General features: G+C 36.9%; 1 protein-coding gene across 7 annotated transcripts in view; it reads left to right on the top strand.

Annotated features, from left to right (window-relative positions):
* WDR49 (WD repeat domain 49) overlaps window positions 1–22915 on the top strand; it is a 128983-nt gene that overhangs the window by 40930 nt on the left and 65138 nt on the right. For all 7 annotated transcript variants that reach the window (XM_074327418.2, XM_088793772.1, XM_088793771.1 and 4 more), the window contains 2 exons: window positions 970–1118; window positions 16352–16585. In XM_074327418.2, coding sequence (XP_074183519.2) covers window positions 970–1118; window positions 16352–16585 — 383 coding nt within the window. The remainder of the gene's footprint in view (window positions 1–969; window positions 1119–16351; window positions 16586–22915) is intronic.

Below are 22915 nucleotides of genomic sequence, written 5' to 3'. Positions count from 1 at the left end.
ATAAAAGAATATTGATACACTCTTGGCTAGGGGGCTGAGTCTCTAAAATTCCCAACAATAATAGCTGACAATCATGGTAAAAGGCAACTTGAATATGAACTCAGGAATATGCCAACATTAAACTTTTAAGGAGTATTGTAGATTTATGCCAACATTAAACTTTCAAGGAGTATAGTAGATTTATTAGAGAAGGCTGGAGGCATTGGTGAATTGAGTTTGGAAGGACTCAAATATCAACCATTTCATTGACTGATTGATTAATTATTTCAAGCCTTTTCTACTAATTATTATTTTGAACCTGGCTCAGTGCTGGAAAAATAAGGGTGAAGAAACTGAGCTCCACAGTCAGCCCTAGAGGGAACAACAAAGAATACTTTTCTGGTCTTTCCACAGATCTGAAGAAGCACTGGTGTGCTTCCTGCTCTTGACCTACTCCCTGAATATAGCCAATGTACGTTAAAAAACACTTTAGTCTCTTAATAAAGCAGGCCAAAATATATTTGTGTTGCTTATAAATACTCAGTTATTTTCATGGCAGTGAAAATAATTTCTTTGCTTATAGTTTTTAGTTAATTTGGAAACTTTAAATATTGTTTTAGTTCTTATTCCTGGGATAATTTTAACATGTCTACATTCCTAGGTTCTTCTGGCAAGAGAGTGGGGCTCTAGGGATCTTTTGTCCCCTCCTGATGTGGCTGCTGGTTGCTTCCTAAGTGGGACTGTATTGTGTTTTCACCTCATGAATAGCCCCTCTTTCCTACTGCCTCCATTTCAGCTATTTCAGATGATTGAACTGATGCCCTCTTAGCCTGGGCTTTGGAGGAGTGACAAGATTTTCCATCATTTAAGACAGGGCATATTACTGCTAGAAGGCATTTATCTAGATAGGTGATAAATTAATTTCAAAAATGAAATGCTGTGGGTTATTCATGTTATTTAACACATTTTTTTCTTTCTAATTCTGATTAGCAACTGCTGGCATTGACAATAAAGTTTGCCTTTGGAACCCCTATGTTGTGTCTAAGCCGGTTGGTGTTCTTTGGGGTCACTCAGCCAGTGTAATAGCTGTCCAATTCTTTGCTGCAAGGAAACAACTTTTCAGTTTCTCCAAAGATAAAGTAAGTAACATTGTGCATTTATTTAGTTCTGCCTCTCCAGTTCTACCTAAACCTATCTTTGATCTGAGAGATGGTCTAGATTTTAAAAATATGCTGGCTAACTACTATGTCTTTGGAAATCTGTATTTGGGAAAGATATTGATGTCTTTGGAAATCTATATTTGGAAAAGATATTGATGGTCCCTTAACAATAATCCAGGGCAGCTGGACAAAGTATTTCATTAATTTTTTTTCCAAACTATGTATTCATGAATTTAATCCTTATTATTAAGCTCTTAATAGCTCACATCTTGAGAGTTTCAAAAGTTCTCACTAATTCAATAGAGAAGAAAATGAGGATGAGGAAATATTACTTTTGTAAGATACAGAGCAGACACAAACAATTATTAATAGCTGTTGTTGCTTTGATATTGAAGAGACTCAGTAAGTAATAAATCAAGTAATAAATCAATGAAGAGTATCAAGTACATTAAGAACATTTCAATTAAGTATAACAGTCTATTTCTATTTGATGATATTGATGGGATATTTCAAATACGGTAGAAAAAACATGGTACTGGAAACAGATTGAATTGTGACCGTGTTATTTATTACTTATATCTCTTTAGGAAAATTTCTTAGTCTTTAAGAATCTTGTCACCTCAGTAAAACTCCCATTTTATATAATGCCAGTTAACATGTGATAGATTTCAAGACACTTGATTGTGAAGAGAAAAAGGGTGGGCAATAGGTTATTGGGGACAGCTTCTAAGACTCTTTCAGTGAATCCTACTTTTTGTTTTATTATAAAATGATACATGTATATGTAAAAATTAAATAGAAATTCATCTTCAACTCCTTGGACTTACCCCACCCACATAAGTCTTGCCAAACTTTGCTGTACACTTATCCCATAAATCTTCTCTCTTTCCCTTGAACTTCACCAATCAACTTGTAATTCCTGTGGATTCTACCATCAAAATATGTTTATCAGCCTTACCTCTCCCTCTCAGCTGCCACTGCTATAATTCATAAGCTTTTGCCTGAAATACCTGCAAAGGTTTCCAAACACATATCCCTACTTTCAGACTAGTCTGCCCTCCATTCTGCTAAATAAGTAGTTTGTATGAAAACTTCTTCAGTTCCTCATCTTTGCCCTCAGTTTAAATATCAGTTCTAAAATTCTTAACCTTTTATACAAAGTCCTCCCCTGGTCTACCTGTCCCACTTCACTTCCCACTTTTCTTTTCCATTCATTTAATGCTTCAGTCACATCAAACTACTGGCTGTTTTCACCACGCTATCTCATGACTTTGCAACATGCTCTTGCTTCTGCCTTCAGGCCCCTCTCCTCCATGATCAATCGGCAAATGCCCATTGATCCTGGAAGTCTCAGACTTTTGGGAGCCTTTCATGCAGACGTAGGTGTTTCTTTCTCTGCACTCCCGTTGCCCCTGTGTGTTGCTCTTTTAGAGCTCGTGCCATGTTGTACTAAAATTGTTAGTTTGCTTCCTTAAGTAGAGTCAGCATCTTTTTTACCTTGTATGTTATCACACTGCTTGGCACCTTGTAGTATTTGTTCAATAGTTATTTGTTGGGAGCTTTAAGTGAAGACACATTACCATGAATCTCAAGTACTAAAGAAACACAAGAGCAAAACCGTATTTTTTTTTTTGATGCCCTAGTCAAAGTTAGTTGCTTTATTTTTTGAGATCTTTTAGCACTTCGTTCTAACTGCCATTATTGAATTGCACATAATCTGATTTCTATACTCAAAGTTGTATACATACATTGTATCTTTCACTAGATTTTGAGGGCTTAAAGGCAAAGATTATTTGTTGAACTCATTTTTGTGTTTCCCAGGACCTAGCACATATTAATGTACATTAATCACATGCTGAATATAATGTATAAAATAGTGTAACTGTCAACTAACTGATAGGACTTGTGAAGTTAGGGATTATGTCTTTTTTGCATTGTGCCATACACATAGTAAGTCTTCAATAAATCTTGAGGAACTAATAAATTTGTTTAGTAGTTAAATGAACAAATCCCTATCAAACATAAAAATGAAATAAATACTAGTTTTTTTTTTTATCATCGCAGAGTTCTCTGAAAGGTTTTATAAATTTAAAAGCAAGTGAAAAAATGTCTTTACAGTCTGAATTGATTGTGTACAGCTATTATCAGTGTTAAGACTACCTGGCCTCTTCCAAAACACTTTTATTATTCTATTTTTACTTTGATTTCTAAACCATTACATTAAATAAAGCTTGTTGTGCTGTCTTTCACATTAGTCTAAATCCATTTCACTTCAATGAATGCATAATAATCAAGGTTTTCATGTCTTCACAACAAACAGCAGGGCTTTCTGCTACCAGGTTAACCTCTGCTTTATTGACATAAAATTATTTTGGATATTTTAGAGGACTGAGGGTAAGTTAGGGAACAGGAAAAATGAAAGGAGGCATCCTTTTTTTAAAAAGAGCGTTTGATTGAATCATGTTTTGGTCAATGAGTTGCTAAATTAGAGGATTCTCAGACCAAAGCAATTTAGATCTAAATAATTTCCTCCAGAAGTAATCTGAAAGCAGTTCTCTTTTGGAAGACTGTACTATTGCCACTTTCCAGTGATGGATAGGCACAAAGTTTATTCCTATAGACTTTGGTATCATGCTAATTGTCTGATTGTATTTTGCTTTGGATTCCTAAACTGTCTCATAGGATGGCAGTCACTGATATCAGGCAGTGCCCTGCAGGAAGCCAGCAACTTGGTTATTTGAAGGAGGAATCGCCATGGGAAGTAAAAGGATTTCACAGCCTAGGGGAACTCTTTCTACTGGGGGTTGATATTCTAACCAGTGAACCTGATTAGGCTTTTCTATTGCTCTTAGCTCCTCTTTCCTGGGCTACTAATCCTGTGTTGACTACAGAATCAGATCAGTTTGTAACTTAATCCTTTGTTTGAGTTTCTGATTTTGCTCAGAGCATGGTTTCTGCCTTGTAGACCCAAGGTTGTAAGGAAACTACAAAGTCAGACTTTCCTGTCCATGCCTCCTTCTTACCTGTTTGTCTTCTTTTCCCTTCTCTATTCTCTGCACTCCTCAAGTTCCCTCTTGAGCGTATTATGTTTTAATTATGTAAATACATGGATTAATGCCCCCCCTAAAAATTACAAATGAAAAACACGTAATACAAGAAGGGAATATTGTTCTTGCTCATTTCCCCTTCAAATCAACTCCTTTCCCCCAAATAGCTATTAATAGTTAATGTGTATCTTCTCATATTGTTTTATCATTACCTAATATTTTATTATGTGATAATATATGATTTTTAATAATATATAACTGTATATGCCATTCTAAGTGTGTGTACAAATACAGTAGGTATTATTAGTAGTTTTCTGGTAAACAGTATCACACACATCGTATTTTTCTGCAATCTGTTTTTCTCTAAGTAATCTCTCCTGGAGATCTTCCCATGTGAGTATACATAGACCTGAATTTTTACCTGCTACATAGTAATTTATAGTATAGATGGTCAATCAACTACTTAGGAAAAATATACTGTGTAATTTTTTTATCTTTATAAACCAACTATCTCTCTCACACACACACACACACACACCCCACTAAGACCTCATAAGTAAATATCTTTGTGAGGAGTTCCTAGAAGTGATGCTATTAAGTCAACAGGGATGCATTTCTTAAACAATTTGTGTAAATATTGCTGATTTCAATTCACAACTGTTGTACCAATTGGAAATACTTACTCATCAGAGGTGTATAAAGGTACCTGTTTCCCCATGTTCTTGTCTACAGTCAGTACCATTATTTTGTTCACCTGTTTGTGAACCTGATGGACAAAACATTAGGATGAATTATTTTTTCAGATATGTATTGGCCATTTGCATTCCATGCTCTTTGTGCACTATCCGATCATGCCCTTTATCTTTAACTAGACTGTCTTTTTCATATTGATTTGTTGTTTGAAAAATATTTTGATTATCCTTTGTTTATTATATGTGATGCACATATCTCTTTCAAGCAGAAATCTTTATGTTTGTTTATATCATTTTTCCCATTAAAAAACTTTTAATTTTTATGAAGTTGAATCTAAGAAATGACTTCTTTTTTATGGCTTTGAATTTCATGTCTATCCTAGGAATGTCTTCCATATCTCATCTTTATAAAAATAGTCTATTTTCCACTCGTACTTTGTATATTGTAGGATTGTGGGTTTTTTGGTTTTTTTTGCATTTGATTTTGCAGTTTATTTTTGTGTAAAGTTTTTATTTTCTACCAATGGATATCCAAAATTACTTTTTGAATAATTTCTCTCTCTTACTTTTGAATAATTTGTCTCTCTCATTACTTTTTGAATAATTTTCCTATCTCAGTTTGAAATGCCATTGGTTTCATCATTTGAATTACTGTATATACATGAATTTGTTTCAGGATGCTTTATTCTTTCCATTAGTCTACTTGTCTTTCCCTACACTAATATAATACTGCTTAACCATAGCTTTATTGTATATTTTAATAACTGGTAAGGCAACTCCTGTTTCTGCTTTTTGTTTGTTTGTTTGTTTTTTAATTTTAACTATATTGTGACATTTTATTCTTCCAAGTAAATTTTAAGACCAATATGTATGTTCCATGAAAAAATCATATTAATATTTAAGTTGGAATTTCATTGAATTTGATATTTGACATCTTTAAAATATTGAGAAAGCACATCCTGTATTTACCAATTTATTCATTCTTATAGCTGTTTTTCAGAAAAATTTTATGCACAGATTTCTTCCCCATTCCTTGTTCAAGTTTTTCCTCCATATTTTAGGAGACACCCTGATCATGTAATCATATTCTCACCTTTAATGGTGGTGTTTCTAATGGTGGTGTGTGTCTTCTTTCTGTAAAACCATGCATTAAGTTTTTAATTTTAACATAGTTTTTATTTTTTTAAAATTATTTTCCTAAAAAAAATTATTAAAATATAGCTAACATACAATATTATATTAGTTTCAGGTGTCCACGATAGTTGTTCAACATTTATATACCTCAATAATTGATCACCATGATAAGTCCAGAAACCATCTGACACTGTACTATACTATCACAATATTATTTACTGTATTCCCTATGCTGTACATTGCATCCCCAAGACTTATTTGTTTTATACCTGGAACTTTGAACCTCTTATTACCGTTTATCTTTTCCCTCCTTTTTAAATTTTCAATTACAGTTGGCATTCAATATTATTTTATATTAATTTCAGGTGTACAGTATAGTGGTTAGACGTTTATATAATTTGCAAAGTGACCCTTCTGACTAGTACCAACCTGGTACTGCATATAGTTATTACCATATTATTGATTATATTCATTATGCTTTACTTTACATCCCCATGACTATTTTGTAACTACCAACTGTGTTTCTTAATACCTTCATCTTTTTACCCTGCCCCCAAACACCCTCCCATCTGACACCCCAATAAATCTATTACCCATCAGATACCATACATAGTTATTGCAATGTTATTGACTATATTCCTTATGCTGTTTTCTACATCCCCATGACTACTGTGTAACAACAAATTTGTACTTCTTAATCCCTTCCCATTTTTCACCTCCCTCCCTCCAATGCCCCTCCCACTTAGCAACCATCAAAGTGTTATCTGTATCTATGAGTTTACTTCTGTTCTCTTTGTTTGTTTATTTTGTTCTTTAGATTCCATTTATGAGTGAAATCATATGACATTTGACTTTCGTTGTCTGACTTACTACACTCAACACAATACCATTTAGGTCCATCCATGCTGTTTCAGATGGCAAGATTTCATTATTTGTATAGCCAAGTACTATTCCGTTGTATATACAGAGGGTGCCCAAAAAATGTATACACATTTTAAGAAAGGAAGAAAACTATATTAAAATTGTAGTACTCAATATATACCAATAACAAAAGATGAATGCAGGTCATGTGTACACATTTTTTTGGCACCCTCGGTATGTACCACCTCTTCTTTACCCATTCAGGAACACCCAGGTTGCCTTCATATCTTGGCTATTGAAAATAATGCTGCAATGAACATATGGATGAGTATGTCCCCTCAAAGTAGCATTTTGAGTTTCTTCAGATAAATACCCATAAGTGAAATTACTAGGTCCTTCTTTGCTTCTTGTTATAGTCTTTGTTTTAAAGTCTATTTTGTCTGGTATAAGTATTGCTATTCCAGATTTTTCTTTTATTTTTTGTTTTTGTTTGTTTGTTTGTTTCCATTTTCATGGGATATCTTTTTCCATCCCTTTACGTTCATTCTATCTATGTCTTTTGATCCGAAGTGAGTCTCTTGTAGGCAACATGTATGAGTGTCTTGTTTTCTTATCCATTTACCCCCCCCATCTTTTGATTGCAGCGTTTAATCCATTTACACTGAAAGTAGTTATTGATTGGTATGTAGTGATTGCCATTTTATTATTCATATTTTTTTATTTTTTGAAGAAGTCCCTCTAAGATTCCTTGTAATACTGGTTTGGTGGTGATGAACTCCCCTAATTTTTTTCCCTTGAGAAGCTCTTAAACTGTCCTTCAATTCCAAATGATGGCTTTGCTGGGTAGAGTAATCTTGGTTGTAGGTCCTTGCTCTTCATCACTTGAATATTACATGCCAAGCTCTTGCTTTTAAGATTCTCTCTTTGTCTTTAACCTTTGGCAATTTAATTATGATGTCTCTTGGTGCTGGCCTCTTTGGGTTCATCTTGTTTGGGACTCTGTGTTTCCTGGGCTTGTATATCTATTTCCTTCTCCAGGTTACAGAAGTTTGCAGTATTATTTCTTCAAATAGGTTTTCAATTCCTTGCTCCCTCTCTTCTCCTTCTGGTACCCCTATATGCGAATGTTGTATGCTTTCTGTTGTCCCAAAAGTCCCTTAAACTCTCATGTTTTTAAGATTCTTTTTTTCTTTTTGTTGTTCTGTTTGGGTGTTTCCTGCTACATTACCTTCTAAATGTCTAATTTGATCCTCCGCTTTATCTAGTCTACTGTTGATTCCCTGTAATGTAGTCTTTATTTGTTCTTGTATTATTTATTTCTAACTGGTTCTCTTTTATGTTTTCTATCTCCATATTTATGTTTCCTGTCTCTTTGTTGAAGTTCTCCCTGAGATCATTGAGCATTCTTATAATCAGTTTTTGGAACTCTGCATCTGATAGATTGCTTTTCTCCATTTTGTAAAACATTTTTTCAGGAACTTTGTGCTTTTGAGAAACAGGGACATGTTTCTTTGTTTCCCCATTTTGGCTGCCACCCTGTGTTTGTTTCTATGTATTAGGTAGGGCTGCTATATCTCCTGGTCTTAGTAGGGTGGCCTTATGTAGTTGGTGTGCTGTAGGGTATGTAGACTTCCTGGTCACCTGAGCTGCGCACTCCTGTTCTGTCTCTTATGTGGGTTGTGTGTGCCCTCCTCTTGTAGTTGAGCCTTACTTGCTGTTTGAATATCAGTGGGAGAGATTGACCCTCAGTCTCATTGGTTGTGTGGACTGGCCATGACTACAGTGGAGGAGTTGTGGTGCAGGGGCTGACCCTACAGAGCGGGGCCTCAGCAGGGTTCTGGTGCCTGCCCAATCTGCCCCTGAGGTGTGTCTTTCTTGGAAGTGACTGGGTGATGGTCCAGCTTGTTTTGAAGCTGGCCACTGGATGCACCAATCCCAGGGCCACCTTGGAGGTGACCTGCTCCAGGTCACGTTCAGATGCAGCTTGTGCCCCACTTGGGGCCACCTGGTAGGAGCCACAAAGCCATCCACAGATGACGGTTACCTGTGCCATGCTTGGAAGTACCTTGAAAGGTCAAGCCGTGAACCAAGGCCAGCTGCCACTAGTGCTGGTCTTAGGGATGCTCAACCAGAGGTATGGGACATGCTGAAGCTTGTCTGGGTTTTGTGAGGCTTTGAGAGATTTTAGGATAGTCTGCAGCATGAGCCAAGTCAGGTGGTTTGTATGAAAAATCCACTGGCAGCAACTTGGGTGTACCTGAAAGTTGCGTGGGGTGGGGTGTCAAAATCACTAGGGAATGATGGACCAATGGTGTCAGCCAGCTTGATGGAGAATCAGATATGGCAGCCACCTGTGTCTGAATGCCAGGAAGGGGGAGGGCTTAACAAAGAAACAATGGCCTCTGCCAGTTCCTCCGTCTGGGAGAAAACTGTCCCTCCAGCTCTCTTCCTGAAGTCAGACAACTTAGTTACCAATCCCCCGCTTCTGCCCCCTGCCCCACACACATACCCTGTATGTCCCTGGTGCCTTTCTAGCTGCTGCCCCAGCACTGGAGCTCAGAGCCAGTGATTCTATCAAAGAGGAGGCCAATGTGTAGTCCCTTTAAGAGGAGCAACTGAAACTCCAGCTGCCCCCATCTCACTTAGCCACTATCGTCACTGGTTTTCACAGCCAGAAATTATGGGGACTTCTTTCCCTGGCACTGGAACCCTGAGCTGTGGAGCCTGGTATGGCACTGGGACCCCTTGCTCCTTTGAGGGGGCCTCTGCAGCTGAGCTATCCCTCCCCATTTTAATGTTCACATGCAGGTGTGGGACCACCCCTTCTACCAGTCTCAAAGTGACTTCTTCTGTATGTCCTTAATTATAGGACTTTGGTGCAGCAATATTTCAGGTGATTCTCTATGGTTGTTGTTTTGTAGTTTAGTTATATTTTTCATATGGTCCTGAGAGAAGGTAAGCACAGCGTTTACCTACTCTGCCATCTTGGCTGGAATTCCTTTTTTATTTAAAATTTTGTAACAAACTGGTAATTTTGGATAGTTTTTTGTAGTTTGCTCATTTGAGGGAATTTGACTTTTAGCTCTTTAATTTCATATTCATTGTTTTATATTCTTATCTAATAATTCCAAGATCTGGAGTCCTTGGTGATCTAAATCTGATATTTGCTGTTTTGGTTATTTTCCCTCATGGTGACTTGTTACCTTTTATATTTGGTTATTTTTTACCGTTACCTTGTTTCTTGCTGTTTCTAAATTATAGGCATTCTGAGCAACTAAATTGAAGATGTTTCCCTCCAGAGAAGATTTTTATTTGTTTTGCAGGGCAGAAATGAGGAAAACACTGTCCTGAGGATACAGTATTCTCCTTTTCTGTTGTCCAGTTTAATTGAACAGTCTCGCCTCAGTGCCTCCATCTTGCTGCTGGTCCAAGGCTTAGGCTCCTGACTGTAGTCTCTGCTTTCATGCCTACTGTTCACTGTCTCCATCTTAAGTTTGTTTCTTTTCCTTTCTTTCTTCTTTTAGACTGGTGGAGATTGTCCCCACTCCCTGAAGGCCCAGCGAGTCAACAGATTTATGTTTTATTCAGAACTGTGTTTCTTTGAAGCAGGAAGGCCCCCTACAAAAGCCTAGCCTGCAATGATACTTGAACTAGAGTTCCTTTGTTCTAGCTATTTTTTACTTATTTCCTTTAAAGCTGTTGTTAGTATAAATATTGAGTACAAAGAAAGAAAAAAGAAAGAAACCAAAGTGTTTAAATTTACTTTGTAAAATAAAAGAGAAACTGTGATCTTTGAAAGGCAAAGTTAGAAATCTTTTTAAAAACCAGGAAAACAATCTGTTATCTTTTTCATTGTTATGCGAGTAATGAGAAGGGCAAAAAATCAACTTAATTGAAATTTAAAAATTCCTCAAAGGAACTTTTGTTCTAAAAAAAGAAAACACCTGAAATAAAATGCTGGTATTAGTTAAAATTATTGCCAAATTCGAGCTGGGAAATCAATGAGGTTTCTGCAGAACAATTCACAATATTAAAAAACATTTTGACTTTTTCAAAGTCAATGACAGAATACACAAACAGACACATCATAAAAATCTGAGTCTTAGAGCTTAATATCTTTTCTCATTTTTGTCAAAAAGAATGAACAAAAAGAAGGAAGAATAATGGCTATGATAACAATTTAAAGATGAATAGCACAAGAGAAGATTTTAATTTCTGCCTAATATTTTATTTGACTTCAGTATTTGAAAAAATGGTCAAAATATTTTTTAAAGAAAGATTTGCTATATGACTTTAAGATAAATACATTAGCTGAAGTAGTACCAGCATATACCATGTCAAATAAAATTGCCTTTAAATAGTCACTGACTATGTTTTTCTTATCCAAAGGCTTAAATTCTAAATAAATAGGCTTGTTAATACATAAACGTATATTCAGGAAAGCCAATGCCCTCAGTTCTTGTTATCCTATGATTTGCAAGTAGGCTATCCATTTTTGTGGATTACCCCCTGAGAACTGAGCTGGTGCAGTGTTTTTCTCAAAATCCCTTAGGGATGCATTTCTCTCTCTCTCTCTCTCTCTCTCTCTCTCTCTCTCTCTCTCTCTCTCTCTCTCTCTCTCTCCCTCTCTCCCCCTCTCCTCATTGTCATTTAATATCCATCTTCTACAGGATGGCAGGAGTTAGTAGTAAATGTTTGATGAAACCAAACAAGTCTCATTTCCATATAGTCATCTGAATTTGTTTTCTACTTTTCCCTCACTCTTCGGTTATTATTGGGGAATTATGAATTTTTTTCACCTAACTACTTTGAATTAAATTTGGACATGTTGCTAACATGTAAATAATGTTTGGTTTTAAAAAGTGCACTGAAAACAGATTATTTATCTATGAGTACATCTATTCATGCACCTATCTTATCCATGAAGTTATCCATTTGTAAATGTAATATTGATAGGATAAAAGGCAAGTGTTATTTATTTATTTACTAAATTATTTATTAATTATTTACTTGGTACAATTTCATTATGCTTTTGTGAAATCATTCTGTTCATCTCTGGCAGGCAGCAGCGAGAAAGGATGTATATATATATATATCCAGAGGTTGCCAAAAAAATGTATACACATTTTAAGAAATGAAAAAAGCTATATTAAAATTGTAATACTCAATATATATTGATAACAAAAAATGACTACAAGTCATGTATATATATATTTGGCACCCCTGGATATATATTTATATCTATATCATCTATATCTGTATCTATCTTAGCCTAATCTTCAGAGATTCCAATTTAATTTCCCTGCGAAAAAGGTCCAAGCATAGGCAATTTCTAAAGCACCATAGGTGTTGCTAATGTCAAAGTTAAGACCCACTGGAATCGAATATAGTTGTATAGTGAAAATTGAAAACCTTATGTCGGGTCACATATTATGACACGATATCTAGGAGAATGCTGGAACACTGTTAAATGCAGTTTATCAACGCTGTGGCTTTGATTCTTAGCAGACAGAAAAATGAGAGAATTAAAGATAGAAGGTGGACTTAATAGGATCGTTAATCTAGAGAGTTCTCCAGAGGAAGAAAGGGAAGAACTATACAAATGTATTTTAAGAAAAAATGAATATACACATTCTGATAAAAATATTTCTAATTTTAATTGCTAGAAGCAAGAAATAACCTGTCATAGAGTAGAGAGGTTGTCATTCATCTGCTTTAAATTTTTCCTTTAATTTATATGACTAAATGTCAATGAAATATGGAAGACAATATAAATTATTTAAACAACACAGTAGAAAATGATTCTGGGAAAATTATAGCCCAGTAATCCTGTTGAGTTATTGTTACTCTATACTCAAGTATGCCCCAGATTATTATTCAGATATGAAGTTAGTTTTTGTTTTTTAGAACAGAGTCCATACTAAACAAGACAGTATTTTGGACAACAAAGCCAAGACTATCATAAGTAATATGAGTGTTTGCAAATGATCTAGATGTGTCTAATTTTATGGCTTTAACATGCAAAATAACCATTTATCAATTCTGTTTATATTTTGAAAACATTGAAATCTACTTGCAAGTCTTGGTTTTTGTAGAATCCATATTCCTAAGGATAAACATTTTCTGGAGAGTTTCCAGAATATTTTAAATAAAAATAATCTAGTAATGATTAAGAACGAGCATGAATTACATAATAAGTTCTTTCCAAGAAAACCCAATTTATTTTATAAATGTATATTTTGGGGGTTAGAGGGATTAGTAATGCTGTTTATCTGGTAGGGATTGACTAGGTCAGTTTAAGATTTTTGGTAGATGGAGAGGTTACCCTATAAGCATAATTATTTCTGCGAGATATTTGAAAACGTCTCATAAAATTTCATTGTAGATTATATAAGATCTACAATTAGATGAATAACCATGTAGAAGTGAGGCAAGTTTTTTATGGGAGTGCTATATTCTTGGATTTGTCCTACCTAATTTTTTCACCAATTAAACTGGATAACAACATAGTTATTAGGTGAGCTACAATCTTCAACAGATTATATATATATATATATATATATATATATATATATATATATATATATATATATATATTTGTGTATATATATATATATTTGTGTATATATATATATTTGTGTATATATATTATATATATATATATATTTGTGTGTATATATATATATATATATATATATATATATATTTGTATATATATTGACCATCATCAACCATCAACTGTGTTAAATGAAATGTGTGAACAAATCAGGGAAGGATTGTCAATATAATTGAATTGCAATTTGAAATTATATTGTCACACTGTAACTCTAAATCAGAAGTAGGAAAACTCCCAACCTTAGCTTCAAACATCAGATTTTTGAAGACCGGATGGTAGAGATCTCATTATCTAGGGTTTTGCTTGGTTAGGGCCTCAAGGTAAGTGAAAGGTATGATGGAGTGGCTTAATCAGTTAATGTAGAAATAGACTGCCTTTCAGAAGTCACAGCATCTGTAACTGTTGTGAGAACCACCTGAAATATTGGCTTTATTCTGAGCACATTGCTTAACACAAATCCTTGAGGACCCTAAGGTATTCATTGTACATATTGGTGAGTTGAGAGATACTGTCTTAAATTTAAAGTGCATTAATTAATTTGTAAATATGTTATTTTAAATTATAATAACCAATAGGGCTAAAAAATAAAATGCTCAGATTGAGAGGAATGGGGAAATAAAGGAAAAAAAAGTAGTGTTAAATAACTCCTTTCCTTTTAGAGTAGAGAGTCATTAGGTATGTGATTAATATATGTTATTTACACACACACACACACACACACACACACACACACACACACACACACAGTGCTATTAGTTGGTGTCATTAAGAAAACCATAACCCAGAAAGATTGAAAGAAGGCTGTCTCCCAGGAGTGTGTCTTGAGGTTCAGAGGGCTGGGCTGGGAAAAAAGCCTTTCAGTGCTATTGGATTTTATACCATGGACATATCTTACTATGATTTTTAAAAGTAAACAAGATCTTGAATGACCATCCTCCCTTGGAGAGAAAGTGAAAACAAAGTGAGATTATCAAGAGGCTGCCATGGTGGAATGGGATCTACAAATTGATAGCATGATGACTGAAGGAACTGGGATCATTTAACCTGGCCAGAGGTGTAAGAAGAGATTTATATAGATGTAAGAAACGAGATAGAGAGGATGTCTTTGGCTGAACATATTTAAACAATTACTGTAGAAATTCCTATCCTATGGATTTGGGGGGTCTGCACATATTTGTATACCTCCAAAATTATATAGAAAATCATGTCCTTTTATGGGTATATACATTTAGGGGGAAGGGACAGACCATCATTTTCAACAGATTTTTTTTTCCCCAAAGGAATATTTGATGTAAAATAGGTTAAGAACTACAGAGTCGCCTTCCTTATGAAATCATAAACACGTAGTGGTATATTAAACAGAGTTCTATTTTAAATAGATAATTTAGAAATAGTTCTTACATTGGATAAGATAGACTAGTTTATTTGAAAGAACCGTCTTCATTCTCAGATTCTAATATTTACACAATTTTCATTATTATTAAAATACATTTAATAATAAAAGAATAGTTATTGAACACATTGCATGCTGGTCCTCACGGTAAGTGCTTGACATGGGCTCTCATTTAATCCTCACAGCACTGGATGAGGAAGGTACCATATCATAAACTCAGAGACACAACTTGCTGGAGGTCACCATTCAGTAAGGGACAGAGCCAAGATTAGAACCCAAGAAATCTGGCCCTACAGTGTGCCTGCTAACCCCTTTTGAAAGGGTTTCTCACTATCTCCCTTTTGACTCTATGTCCCTCACTGGCCTGTGTTAATTCTGTACCATGATTCTCAGCAGCAACACTTGGCACCTTCAAAGCTGCCTTTCCTGTTTTTTCTCTGTCTTATTCTATCTGTGTGTCATTTTTGTGTCTTGATTGTCTGTGTTTGAATAAGAATCTAATATCTGCGGTTTATTTGAACTTGATTTCATTTAATACCAAATGCACACACACACACACACACACACACACACACACACACACGTTACCAAAAAATGTATGCACATTTTAAGAAAGGAAAAGACTGTATTAAAATTACTCTACCCACTTTGAGCACCTCTTGTAACTGCAGGCGTCAAACATGACTTGTATTCATCTTTTGTTATCGGTATTGTATATTGAGTATTACAATTTTAATAGTTAGAAAGATGCTCTATTAGTTTCCTGTTGCTGCTGTGAAAAATTGCCAAGCTTGGCTTGAAACAGGAAAAAATGATTTTGTGTTCTGTGGGTTAGAATTCCAGCATGGGTCTCACTAGGCTAAAGTCAAGATGTTAGCAGAGCTGTCCTTATTTCTGGGGGCATTGGGGGAGAATCTGTTTCTCTGCTTTTTCCATCTGCCTTGCCTTGGGACCCCCTTCCTCCATCTTCAAAGTCAGCAAAAGTAGGCAGAGTCCTTTCTACATCCCATCACTCTGATCTCCCTTGTGATTACATTGAACTCACCCAAATCATCCAGGATAATCTCTCCATCTCAAAATCCTTAATTTATCACACTTGCAAAATCCCATTTGCCGTGTAAGATAATGTGGTGACACATTCCAGGGGTGGGGCTTGGACATGTTTGGGGACCATTAGTCTGCCTACCACAGGTACCTACTAATTGTCAGGCACTTTTCCGGGAATGAGACAAAACTCAATGCCTTCCCTAGAGGAGATTACAATTGATGAGGTATTTAAATGGATAAGGGAAATACAAAATAAATGTGCTATGACAGAAATGTGAACAATTATAGCAATATGGAGTAAACAACTGTCTGCCTGGGGTCGAGGATGAGGTAAACAAACAAACAAACAAACAAACAAATTTTGGCTAAAAGCTTAGAAATGATATTGACATATTCATATGACTTTGTCACTTTTCATCCAGGTCTTGAGACTCTGGGATATTCAGCACCAGCTGTCCATCCAGAGGATAGCATGTTCTTTCCCCAAAAGTCAGGACTTCAGATGCCTCTTCCACTTTGATGAAGCCCATGGTCGACTTTTCATCTCATTTAATCACCAGCTAGCGTTGTTGACAATGAAAAGGGACGCCAGCAAGAAGGTGAAAAGTCATGAAAACATCGTCACTTGTGTTCTTTACAGTTCGCTCTTGAAACAGGTAATGATGCTTTTCTGTCACTCTCTCAACACGTCACCACATCCAGAAGCTCATTTTCTTGATTCAATCTGAGGTCACTGAGGACAACTATAGCAAAAGGAACATGGGAAAGAAATGATTTAATAGTCATGTTTTTTTGCAGTAATGTGTGTTTAGGTGGATTTGAAGTATGATTTCATTTTCAGCCAGTGACCACGGCAGCACTGATGGAGTTACAAGGAATTGCAATATTTCAGCTAAAACAAACACAGCAAGGTAACATAATTGAACTTATCTGTGTTACCTGCTAGTTTGGAACGCCAACTGCAAGTCAACCTGGTTGTAAAATTTTCTTTTATGAACACCATCTTCCTGTATCCCTGCAGAAAATTCTGAAATATGCATGAAATGTAATTAGCAGAGATCCGTGTTGCCAGCACATTTTATACCAGTGGCTCACAGTGCCAGCCCGGAATGTCCTGATAATAAAATGATTCAGTTAAATGTGGTGCCACTTGGTATGCAGCACAAGTGTTGTTTGTCTCCCCACCACTTTAATGACACTCTGCAGCCTTTGCTTATGGGAGCGCTACCTGCATGTCAATGAAGACACGCAGCTCCTCTGGAGCTGAGATGTGCGTGGACCGCACGCCTTCTTAGAGGACAGGGAGGGCCAGCCGTGGGTCTCCTGCAGGGAGTGGGTACCAGTGAAGGTCAATCTGCTGCAGTGATCACCTCAGGCCTGACTGTAACTGCACAGCAGCAGCCCAGCAGATCGCCAGTATCCAGCTTGCAGCCAATTAAATAATAACTCCAACCCATTCTTGCCTTCCCTTCTGCAGAAGCTTCTGCAGTCACACAGAAATGAATAGTTCAGATTTGGTGCAAGGGGTGGAAAGCTCTTTGTTAGGAATGAGCAGTATGTCATGTCACTACTTCAAACATCCTGTTTTCTGGTTATCCTAGGAGATAAAAGTCTTTTACAAAACAATCCATTTTGAATTCCATCTGTGGGAAACATTCCCCCGTAAATGTTTTACTGAACTTTATGAAGGCAACCAGTTAATTCGGCTCCCTGGTGGCCACTGAAAGATGCATTTGTTTCCAGGAGAACATTTTGCTAATTGAGATCTGCAAAGTTAAAAAGCTAGGTTTCTGCGTAGATGTTAAGATCCCATATTGCCTGGCTATAAGATGAGCAATATTCACTGAGGAATTCAGGAAATGAGACACAAAGAAGATCTGGAATCTCCCATTTGGGACATGACGATAAAGCCAATATAACACAAATATATGTAAGTAATAGGCAACAATAGAATATGCACATATGGTATATGATGTAGGAAGAATCACTGTACGATTGAGTTGAATAATCACAGCACTACTTATTTTTGCTGTTAATAGTATAAATAAGTAAAAGCATTAATATGTATATAAAGCACATAGAGCTGTGTATCACATATATAAGTGCTTCCTAACAGCTGTTAAGCTATAAAGAAATACTTTAACATTGTATTACATTTATAATTATAAAAATGTATTGCAGTCAAGTTAAAAACAAAACAAAACAATATCACCCACAGTTCCATCAGCCAGTGATATTTATCATTTTAGAGTAATTAGACAAATCAAATAAAACAGTTTTGGACAAATATCAGGAGCAAGGACTGAGGAATCAAAGATTAATTCTTACAGTACAGTTCTTTTCCCCCGTAGCTCAGGGAGACTCGGGTCTTTACGTGCAGGTCCAGGGCGTCTTCCTGGTCCTCAAGCTAGTAGGTGCCCATGACAGGATTGTGGGCTGAGAAAGAAGGGGAGGCAGACACATTACCAATCCCCAGGTGTAATCCAGTATAATAAAGTAGAGGTAAGAGCCAAGCACTCTCCGTGGAAAGTGATCAGTTCTGCCTGGTGCTGGTGGATGACATTTCAGCAGAGCCTGAAAGCTACAGTGGGAATCTTTAAAAAGAGAAAGAAGTAGTTCCAGACAGAAAGCACAACATGAACACCTGCAAAGAGGCTTGGGCACTCATACTGTATTTATGGGGAGAAGGTTCACTCTGGTGTGGCTAAGTGTGGGAACACTTAGCAAATGCTGTGGTACTTGAGACAGTAAAGGGAGCTTAGAACCAGATAATGAAGGTCATTCACTATGTCTTTTGATTGGAGCATTTACTCCCTTTACATTGAAAGTAATTCCTGATAGATGCATAGTATTTGCCATTTTCTTATTCATATTCTTCTCCTCCTCTTCCTCCTCCTCCTTCTCCCTTTAAGATTCCTACTTGTTTAGTGGTGATGAACTCCTTTAACTTTTTCTTATCTGGGAAGCTCTTTATCTGTCCTTTGATTCTAAATATAGCCCTGCTGGGTAGAGTAATCTTGGTTGTAGGTCTTCACTTTGCATCACTTCGAATATTTCCTGCCACCCGCTCTGGTGGCAGTATAGTAGTTACTATGTTTATGTTGAAAAATCAGCTGACAGTTTTATGGGAGCTCCCTTGTAGGTAACTAACTGCTTTTCTCTTCCTGCTTTAATTAAGATTCTCTCTTTGTCTTTAACCTTTGGCATTTTAATTGTGATGTGTCTTGGTGTTGGCCTCTTTGGGTTCATCTTGTTTGGGACTCTATGTACTTCCTGGGCTTGTACATCTATTTTCTTCTCCACTTTTGGGAAGTTTTTCATCATTATTTCTTCAAATAGATTTTCAAGTCCTTTCTCCCTCTCTTCTCCTTCTGGTAACCCTATGGTGTGAATGTTGGTATGCTTGATATTGTCCAAGAGGCCCCTTCAACTGTTCTCATTTTTTTTCTTTTAATTCTTTTTTCTTTTTGTTGTTCTGATTGGGTGTTTTCTACTGCTTTATCTTCCAAATCACTGATATGATACTCTCCTCCATCTAATCCACTGTCAATTCACTCTAATGTATATTTCAGTTATTGTATTTTTCATTTATGGCTGGTTCTTTTTTATGTTTTCTATCTCCATTTTTTGTATTTCTTATCTCTTTGTTGAAATTCTCCCTGAGATCATTGAGCAGCCCTATAACCAGTTTTTGAACTCTGCATCTGGTAGGTTGCTTGTCTCCATTTTGCTTAGTTTTCTTCTTTTTTCCTCCAGAGCTTTGTTCTGTTCTTTCATTTGCGACATGTTTCTTTGTCTCCTCACTTTGGCTGCCTCCCTCTTTTTGTTTCTATAAATTAGGTAGAGGTGTTCTGTCCCCTGTTCTTGGTAGAGTGGCCTTATATCTTAACTGTTCTGTGGGGCCAAGTGGCACAGTCATGCTGGTCACCTGAGCCAGGTGCTGCAGTTGTGTTCCTTGTGTGCTCCAGTTATAGTTGAGCTTTGGTTGCTATCTGCACATGAATGGGAGGGATTGACCCTTAAGCTCACTGGTTGTGAGGACTGGCCATGACTACAGTGGAGGAGATGTTGTACAGGGGTTGGCCCTATAGAGCAGGATTTGCTTTAGTGGGACTCTGGTGCCTGCCCAGTCTGACCTTTAGGTGTGTCATTGTGGAGGTGGTTGGGTGGTGCTCTGGTAGGGTCTGAAGCTGGTCACCAATGTATTGTTTCTGGGACCTCTTGGGAGGGCCTCTGCTGCAGGCTAAGGTCACCTGCTGCTAAGGTCACCTGAGTAGGTGCCCTACTCATGGCCACTTGATATGAGCTACAAATTGTTGTATCTTCAAATGGTTGTCACTTGTGCTGGACTTGGAAGTACCTAGGAGAGGCTAAGCTGTGAAGTGGGGCTGGCTGCCGCCAGTGTCAGGCTTGGGCCTGCTTGGCAAGAGGTATGGGAAACACCAAGGTCAGATGCTGCTTGTTTGGAGTTTGTGAACTTTTGAGAGGTTTTAGAAAAGTCTGCAGCATGAGCCAAGACAAGCTATTTGTACAGAAAAGCCACTGAAAGTGGCTTGGATGGGCCTGCAAATTGGGTGGGACAGGGTCTCCCCAGAATCACCAGGGTGGAGTGAATTGTGTTAGCCAGGTTGAAGGAGACTCAGATATGGTGGGTACCTGTGTCTGCACACTGGCTACAGGGAGGACTCAACAAAAGAAGAGTGCCTTCTGCCATTACTTCTGTCTGGAAGAAAACTGCCCTTCCAGTCCCTGTCCTGAAGCCAGACAGTTCAATTCCTCCCTGTATGTCCCTGGTGGCTTTCAAGCTACTTCCCCAGTGCTGGAGCTCCATCTCACTCAGCCACAATCTCCAGTGGTTTTCATAGCCAGAATTTGTGCGGACTTCTCTTCCTGGCACTGAAACCCTGTGCTGGGGAGCCTGATGTGAGTGTAGGACCCCTCACTCCTCAGAAGGAACCTCCACAGCCAAAATATCCCTCTAGATTTTCCAACTGCCATATGTATGCGTGGGACTAGCCTGGTCTAAATCTCTTATCAGTGTTGGCATGGCTTCTTCTGTGTATTCTTAGTTATAAGACTTCTGTTCAGCTAGTTTTCAGGCAATTCTCAATAATTGTTGTTCTGTAGTTTGTTTGAAATTCTGATATGTTTGTGAAAGGAGGCCAACACAGTGTTTATCTACTCCACTATCTTGACTGGAAACCCTCAAGATCAAAAACTTGGAGAACCTCTGGGTTAGAGAGATCAGAATTCAAATGTTGGGTGGATTACTTATCATGTTTAAGCTTCAGTTTATTAACTTTTAAAAATGTGTGTTTCTGTGGAGCATAGACATTTCCTGTGCTATGCTCCACAGAGGTACAACATGTACCTCTCCAGCGTTCCTTGCTAGGTCCTGACTTTTGGAAGCAGTCCTCCTTCCTCCCAAATGATCAGCCTAGCAAGGTGCTCTCAGGTCCCCAGTAACTCTCAGGTTGAATGTTGATGCTTTATGACACCACTTTTGCTTGTTAACTTCTTGGCATTCTTTAATCTTTATTTAACCGTGTGTCCTGTGTAAACAGACATTAGGAAGAGTGAGCAAGATGGAGGGGATACTGAATTGGGCTTCTTCCCCACTCCGCCCCTCTTTAGGAACACCCGTTGAGGTGAGGATGTTGTTTGTCCTGTCCCTTCTCAGCCATTGCAATTCCTTCTCATAAACATTCAGTTCCAAGGTTTGGTTTTTGTCTTCTCAGCCTCCAAAGTCTCCAGGGACAGATCCAGCCAGGCTATGTCACCCCTCTCTGAGTATTGGTCACATTTCTAGTTGTTTTCCTGCTAACCACTTAATTAAGTGCACATTTTCCTCTCCTTCTCTGGTTTTAGCATAAGGGAAATATCCTATCTTCCACTTTTGTATTTTTCTATAACTTCTAACCCTCTTCTTAGCACCAAATGGGTACTCAATTGCTAGATTTGGGCAATTATTGTCATTTCTTATTCCAAATTCAAAAGGAACCCATGCTTTTTCAGTCCAGTGATGCTTGCTCTTTGATTCTTTGGTTTGGTGTCTTTTTTGAAGATTTTCCCTTTATCTGAATTTAGTGAAAAACTTTCCTTCTGTTGTTGTAATTTCAACATGTTGCTGACATTTTAGTGTTATTTCATTCAATTTGACTTAAGGGGGAACCTAACATAATCCCTATATAAAAACAGACTGGCACATTTCTGGGACTTTCCTTTATTTTCCTGGCTCTTGGCCTCCTAATCTAAGAAAGCGATGGTAAGTCATGCAAAGCCTTTTAAAAAGAACCACGTACTTTCTTTCACTGGATGGTGAATATATAATGCAATATATAGATGATGCATTATAAATTGTACAATTGAAACCTATGTAGTTTTGTTGACGATTGTCACCCCAATACATTTTAATAAAAAGAAACAAAGAAAGAAAGAAAGGAAGGAAGAAAGAGAGAGAGAGAGAGAGAGAGAGAGAGAGAGAGAGAGAGAGAGAGAGAGAGAAAGAAAGAAAGAAAGAAAGAAAGAAAGAAAGAAAGAAAGAAAGAAAGAAAGAGAGAGAAAGAAAGAAAGAGAAAACTTGCCCTCACAGCTAGCACAGAAGACAGAACAAGTTGGGACAGGATTAGGGAGTCTCTGGAATGCACAATTTTGAAAGAATCAAAGAAACTCAATATCCTGTAAGCATTTCCAAGGAACTGCCTTTGCATTGAGTTCTTAAATGAAGCTTTTCTTAAAAACCCATGGATTTTAGAAAGCTTAAAAAAGTATATTTGTAGATATAAACAGAAATAGATAAAATATCTGAGTTATCACTATGGCTCTTATCCTAATGATGTAGGTTGATGTGTTTTTGTAAAATAGGTAATGTTTCAGTTTGTTTTGCACCTAAGACACTTACAGTCAACTAGGTATTTAAGTGTCATCAAATTTTGACAGGCAATAATATTTACCATTTTTGTTATTGAGATAACTTAATTTTTTGT

This window comes from Rhinolophus sinicus, chromosome 17, assembly GCF_057876585.1.
Source record: "Rhinolophus sinicus isolate RSI-liver-muscle chromosome 17, RSI-T2T, whole genome shotgun sequence".
Taxonomy (NCBI): domain Eukaryota; kingdom Metazoa; phylum Chordata; class Mammalia; order Chiroptera; family Rhinolophidae; genus Rhinolophus; species Rhinolophus sinicus.
This window is presented reverse-complemented; position numbering and strand designations above follow the sequence as displayed.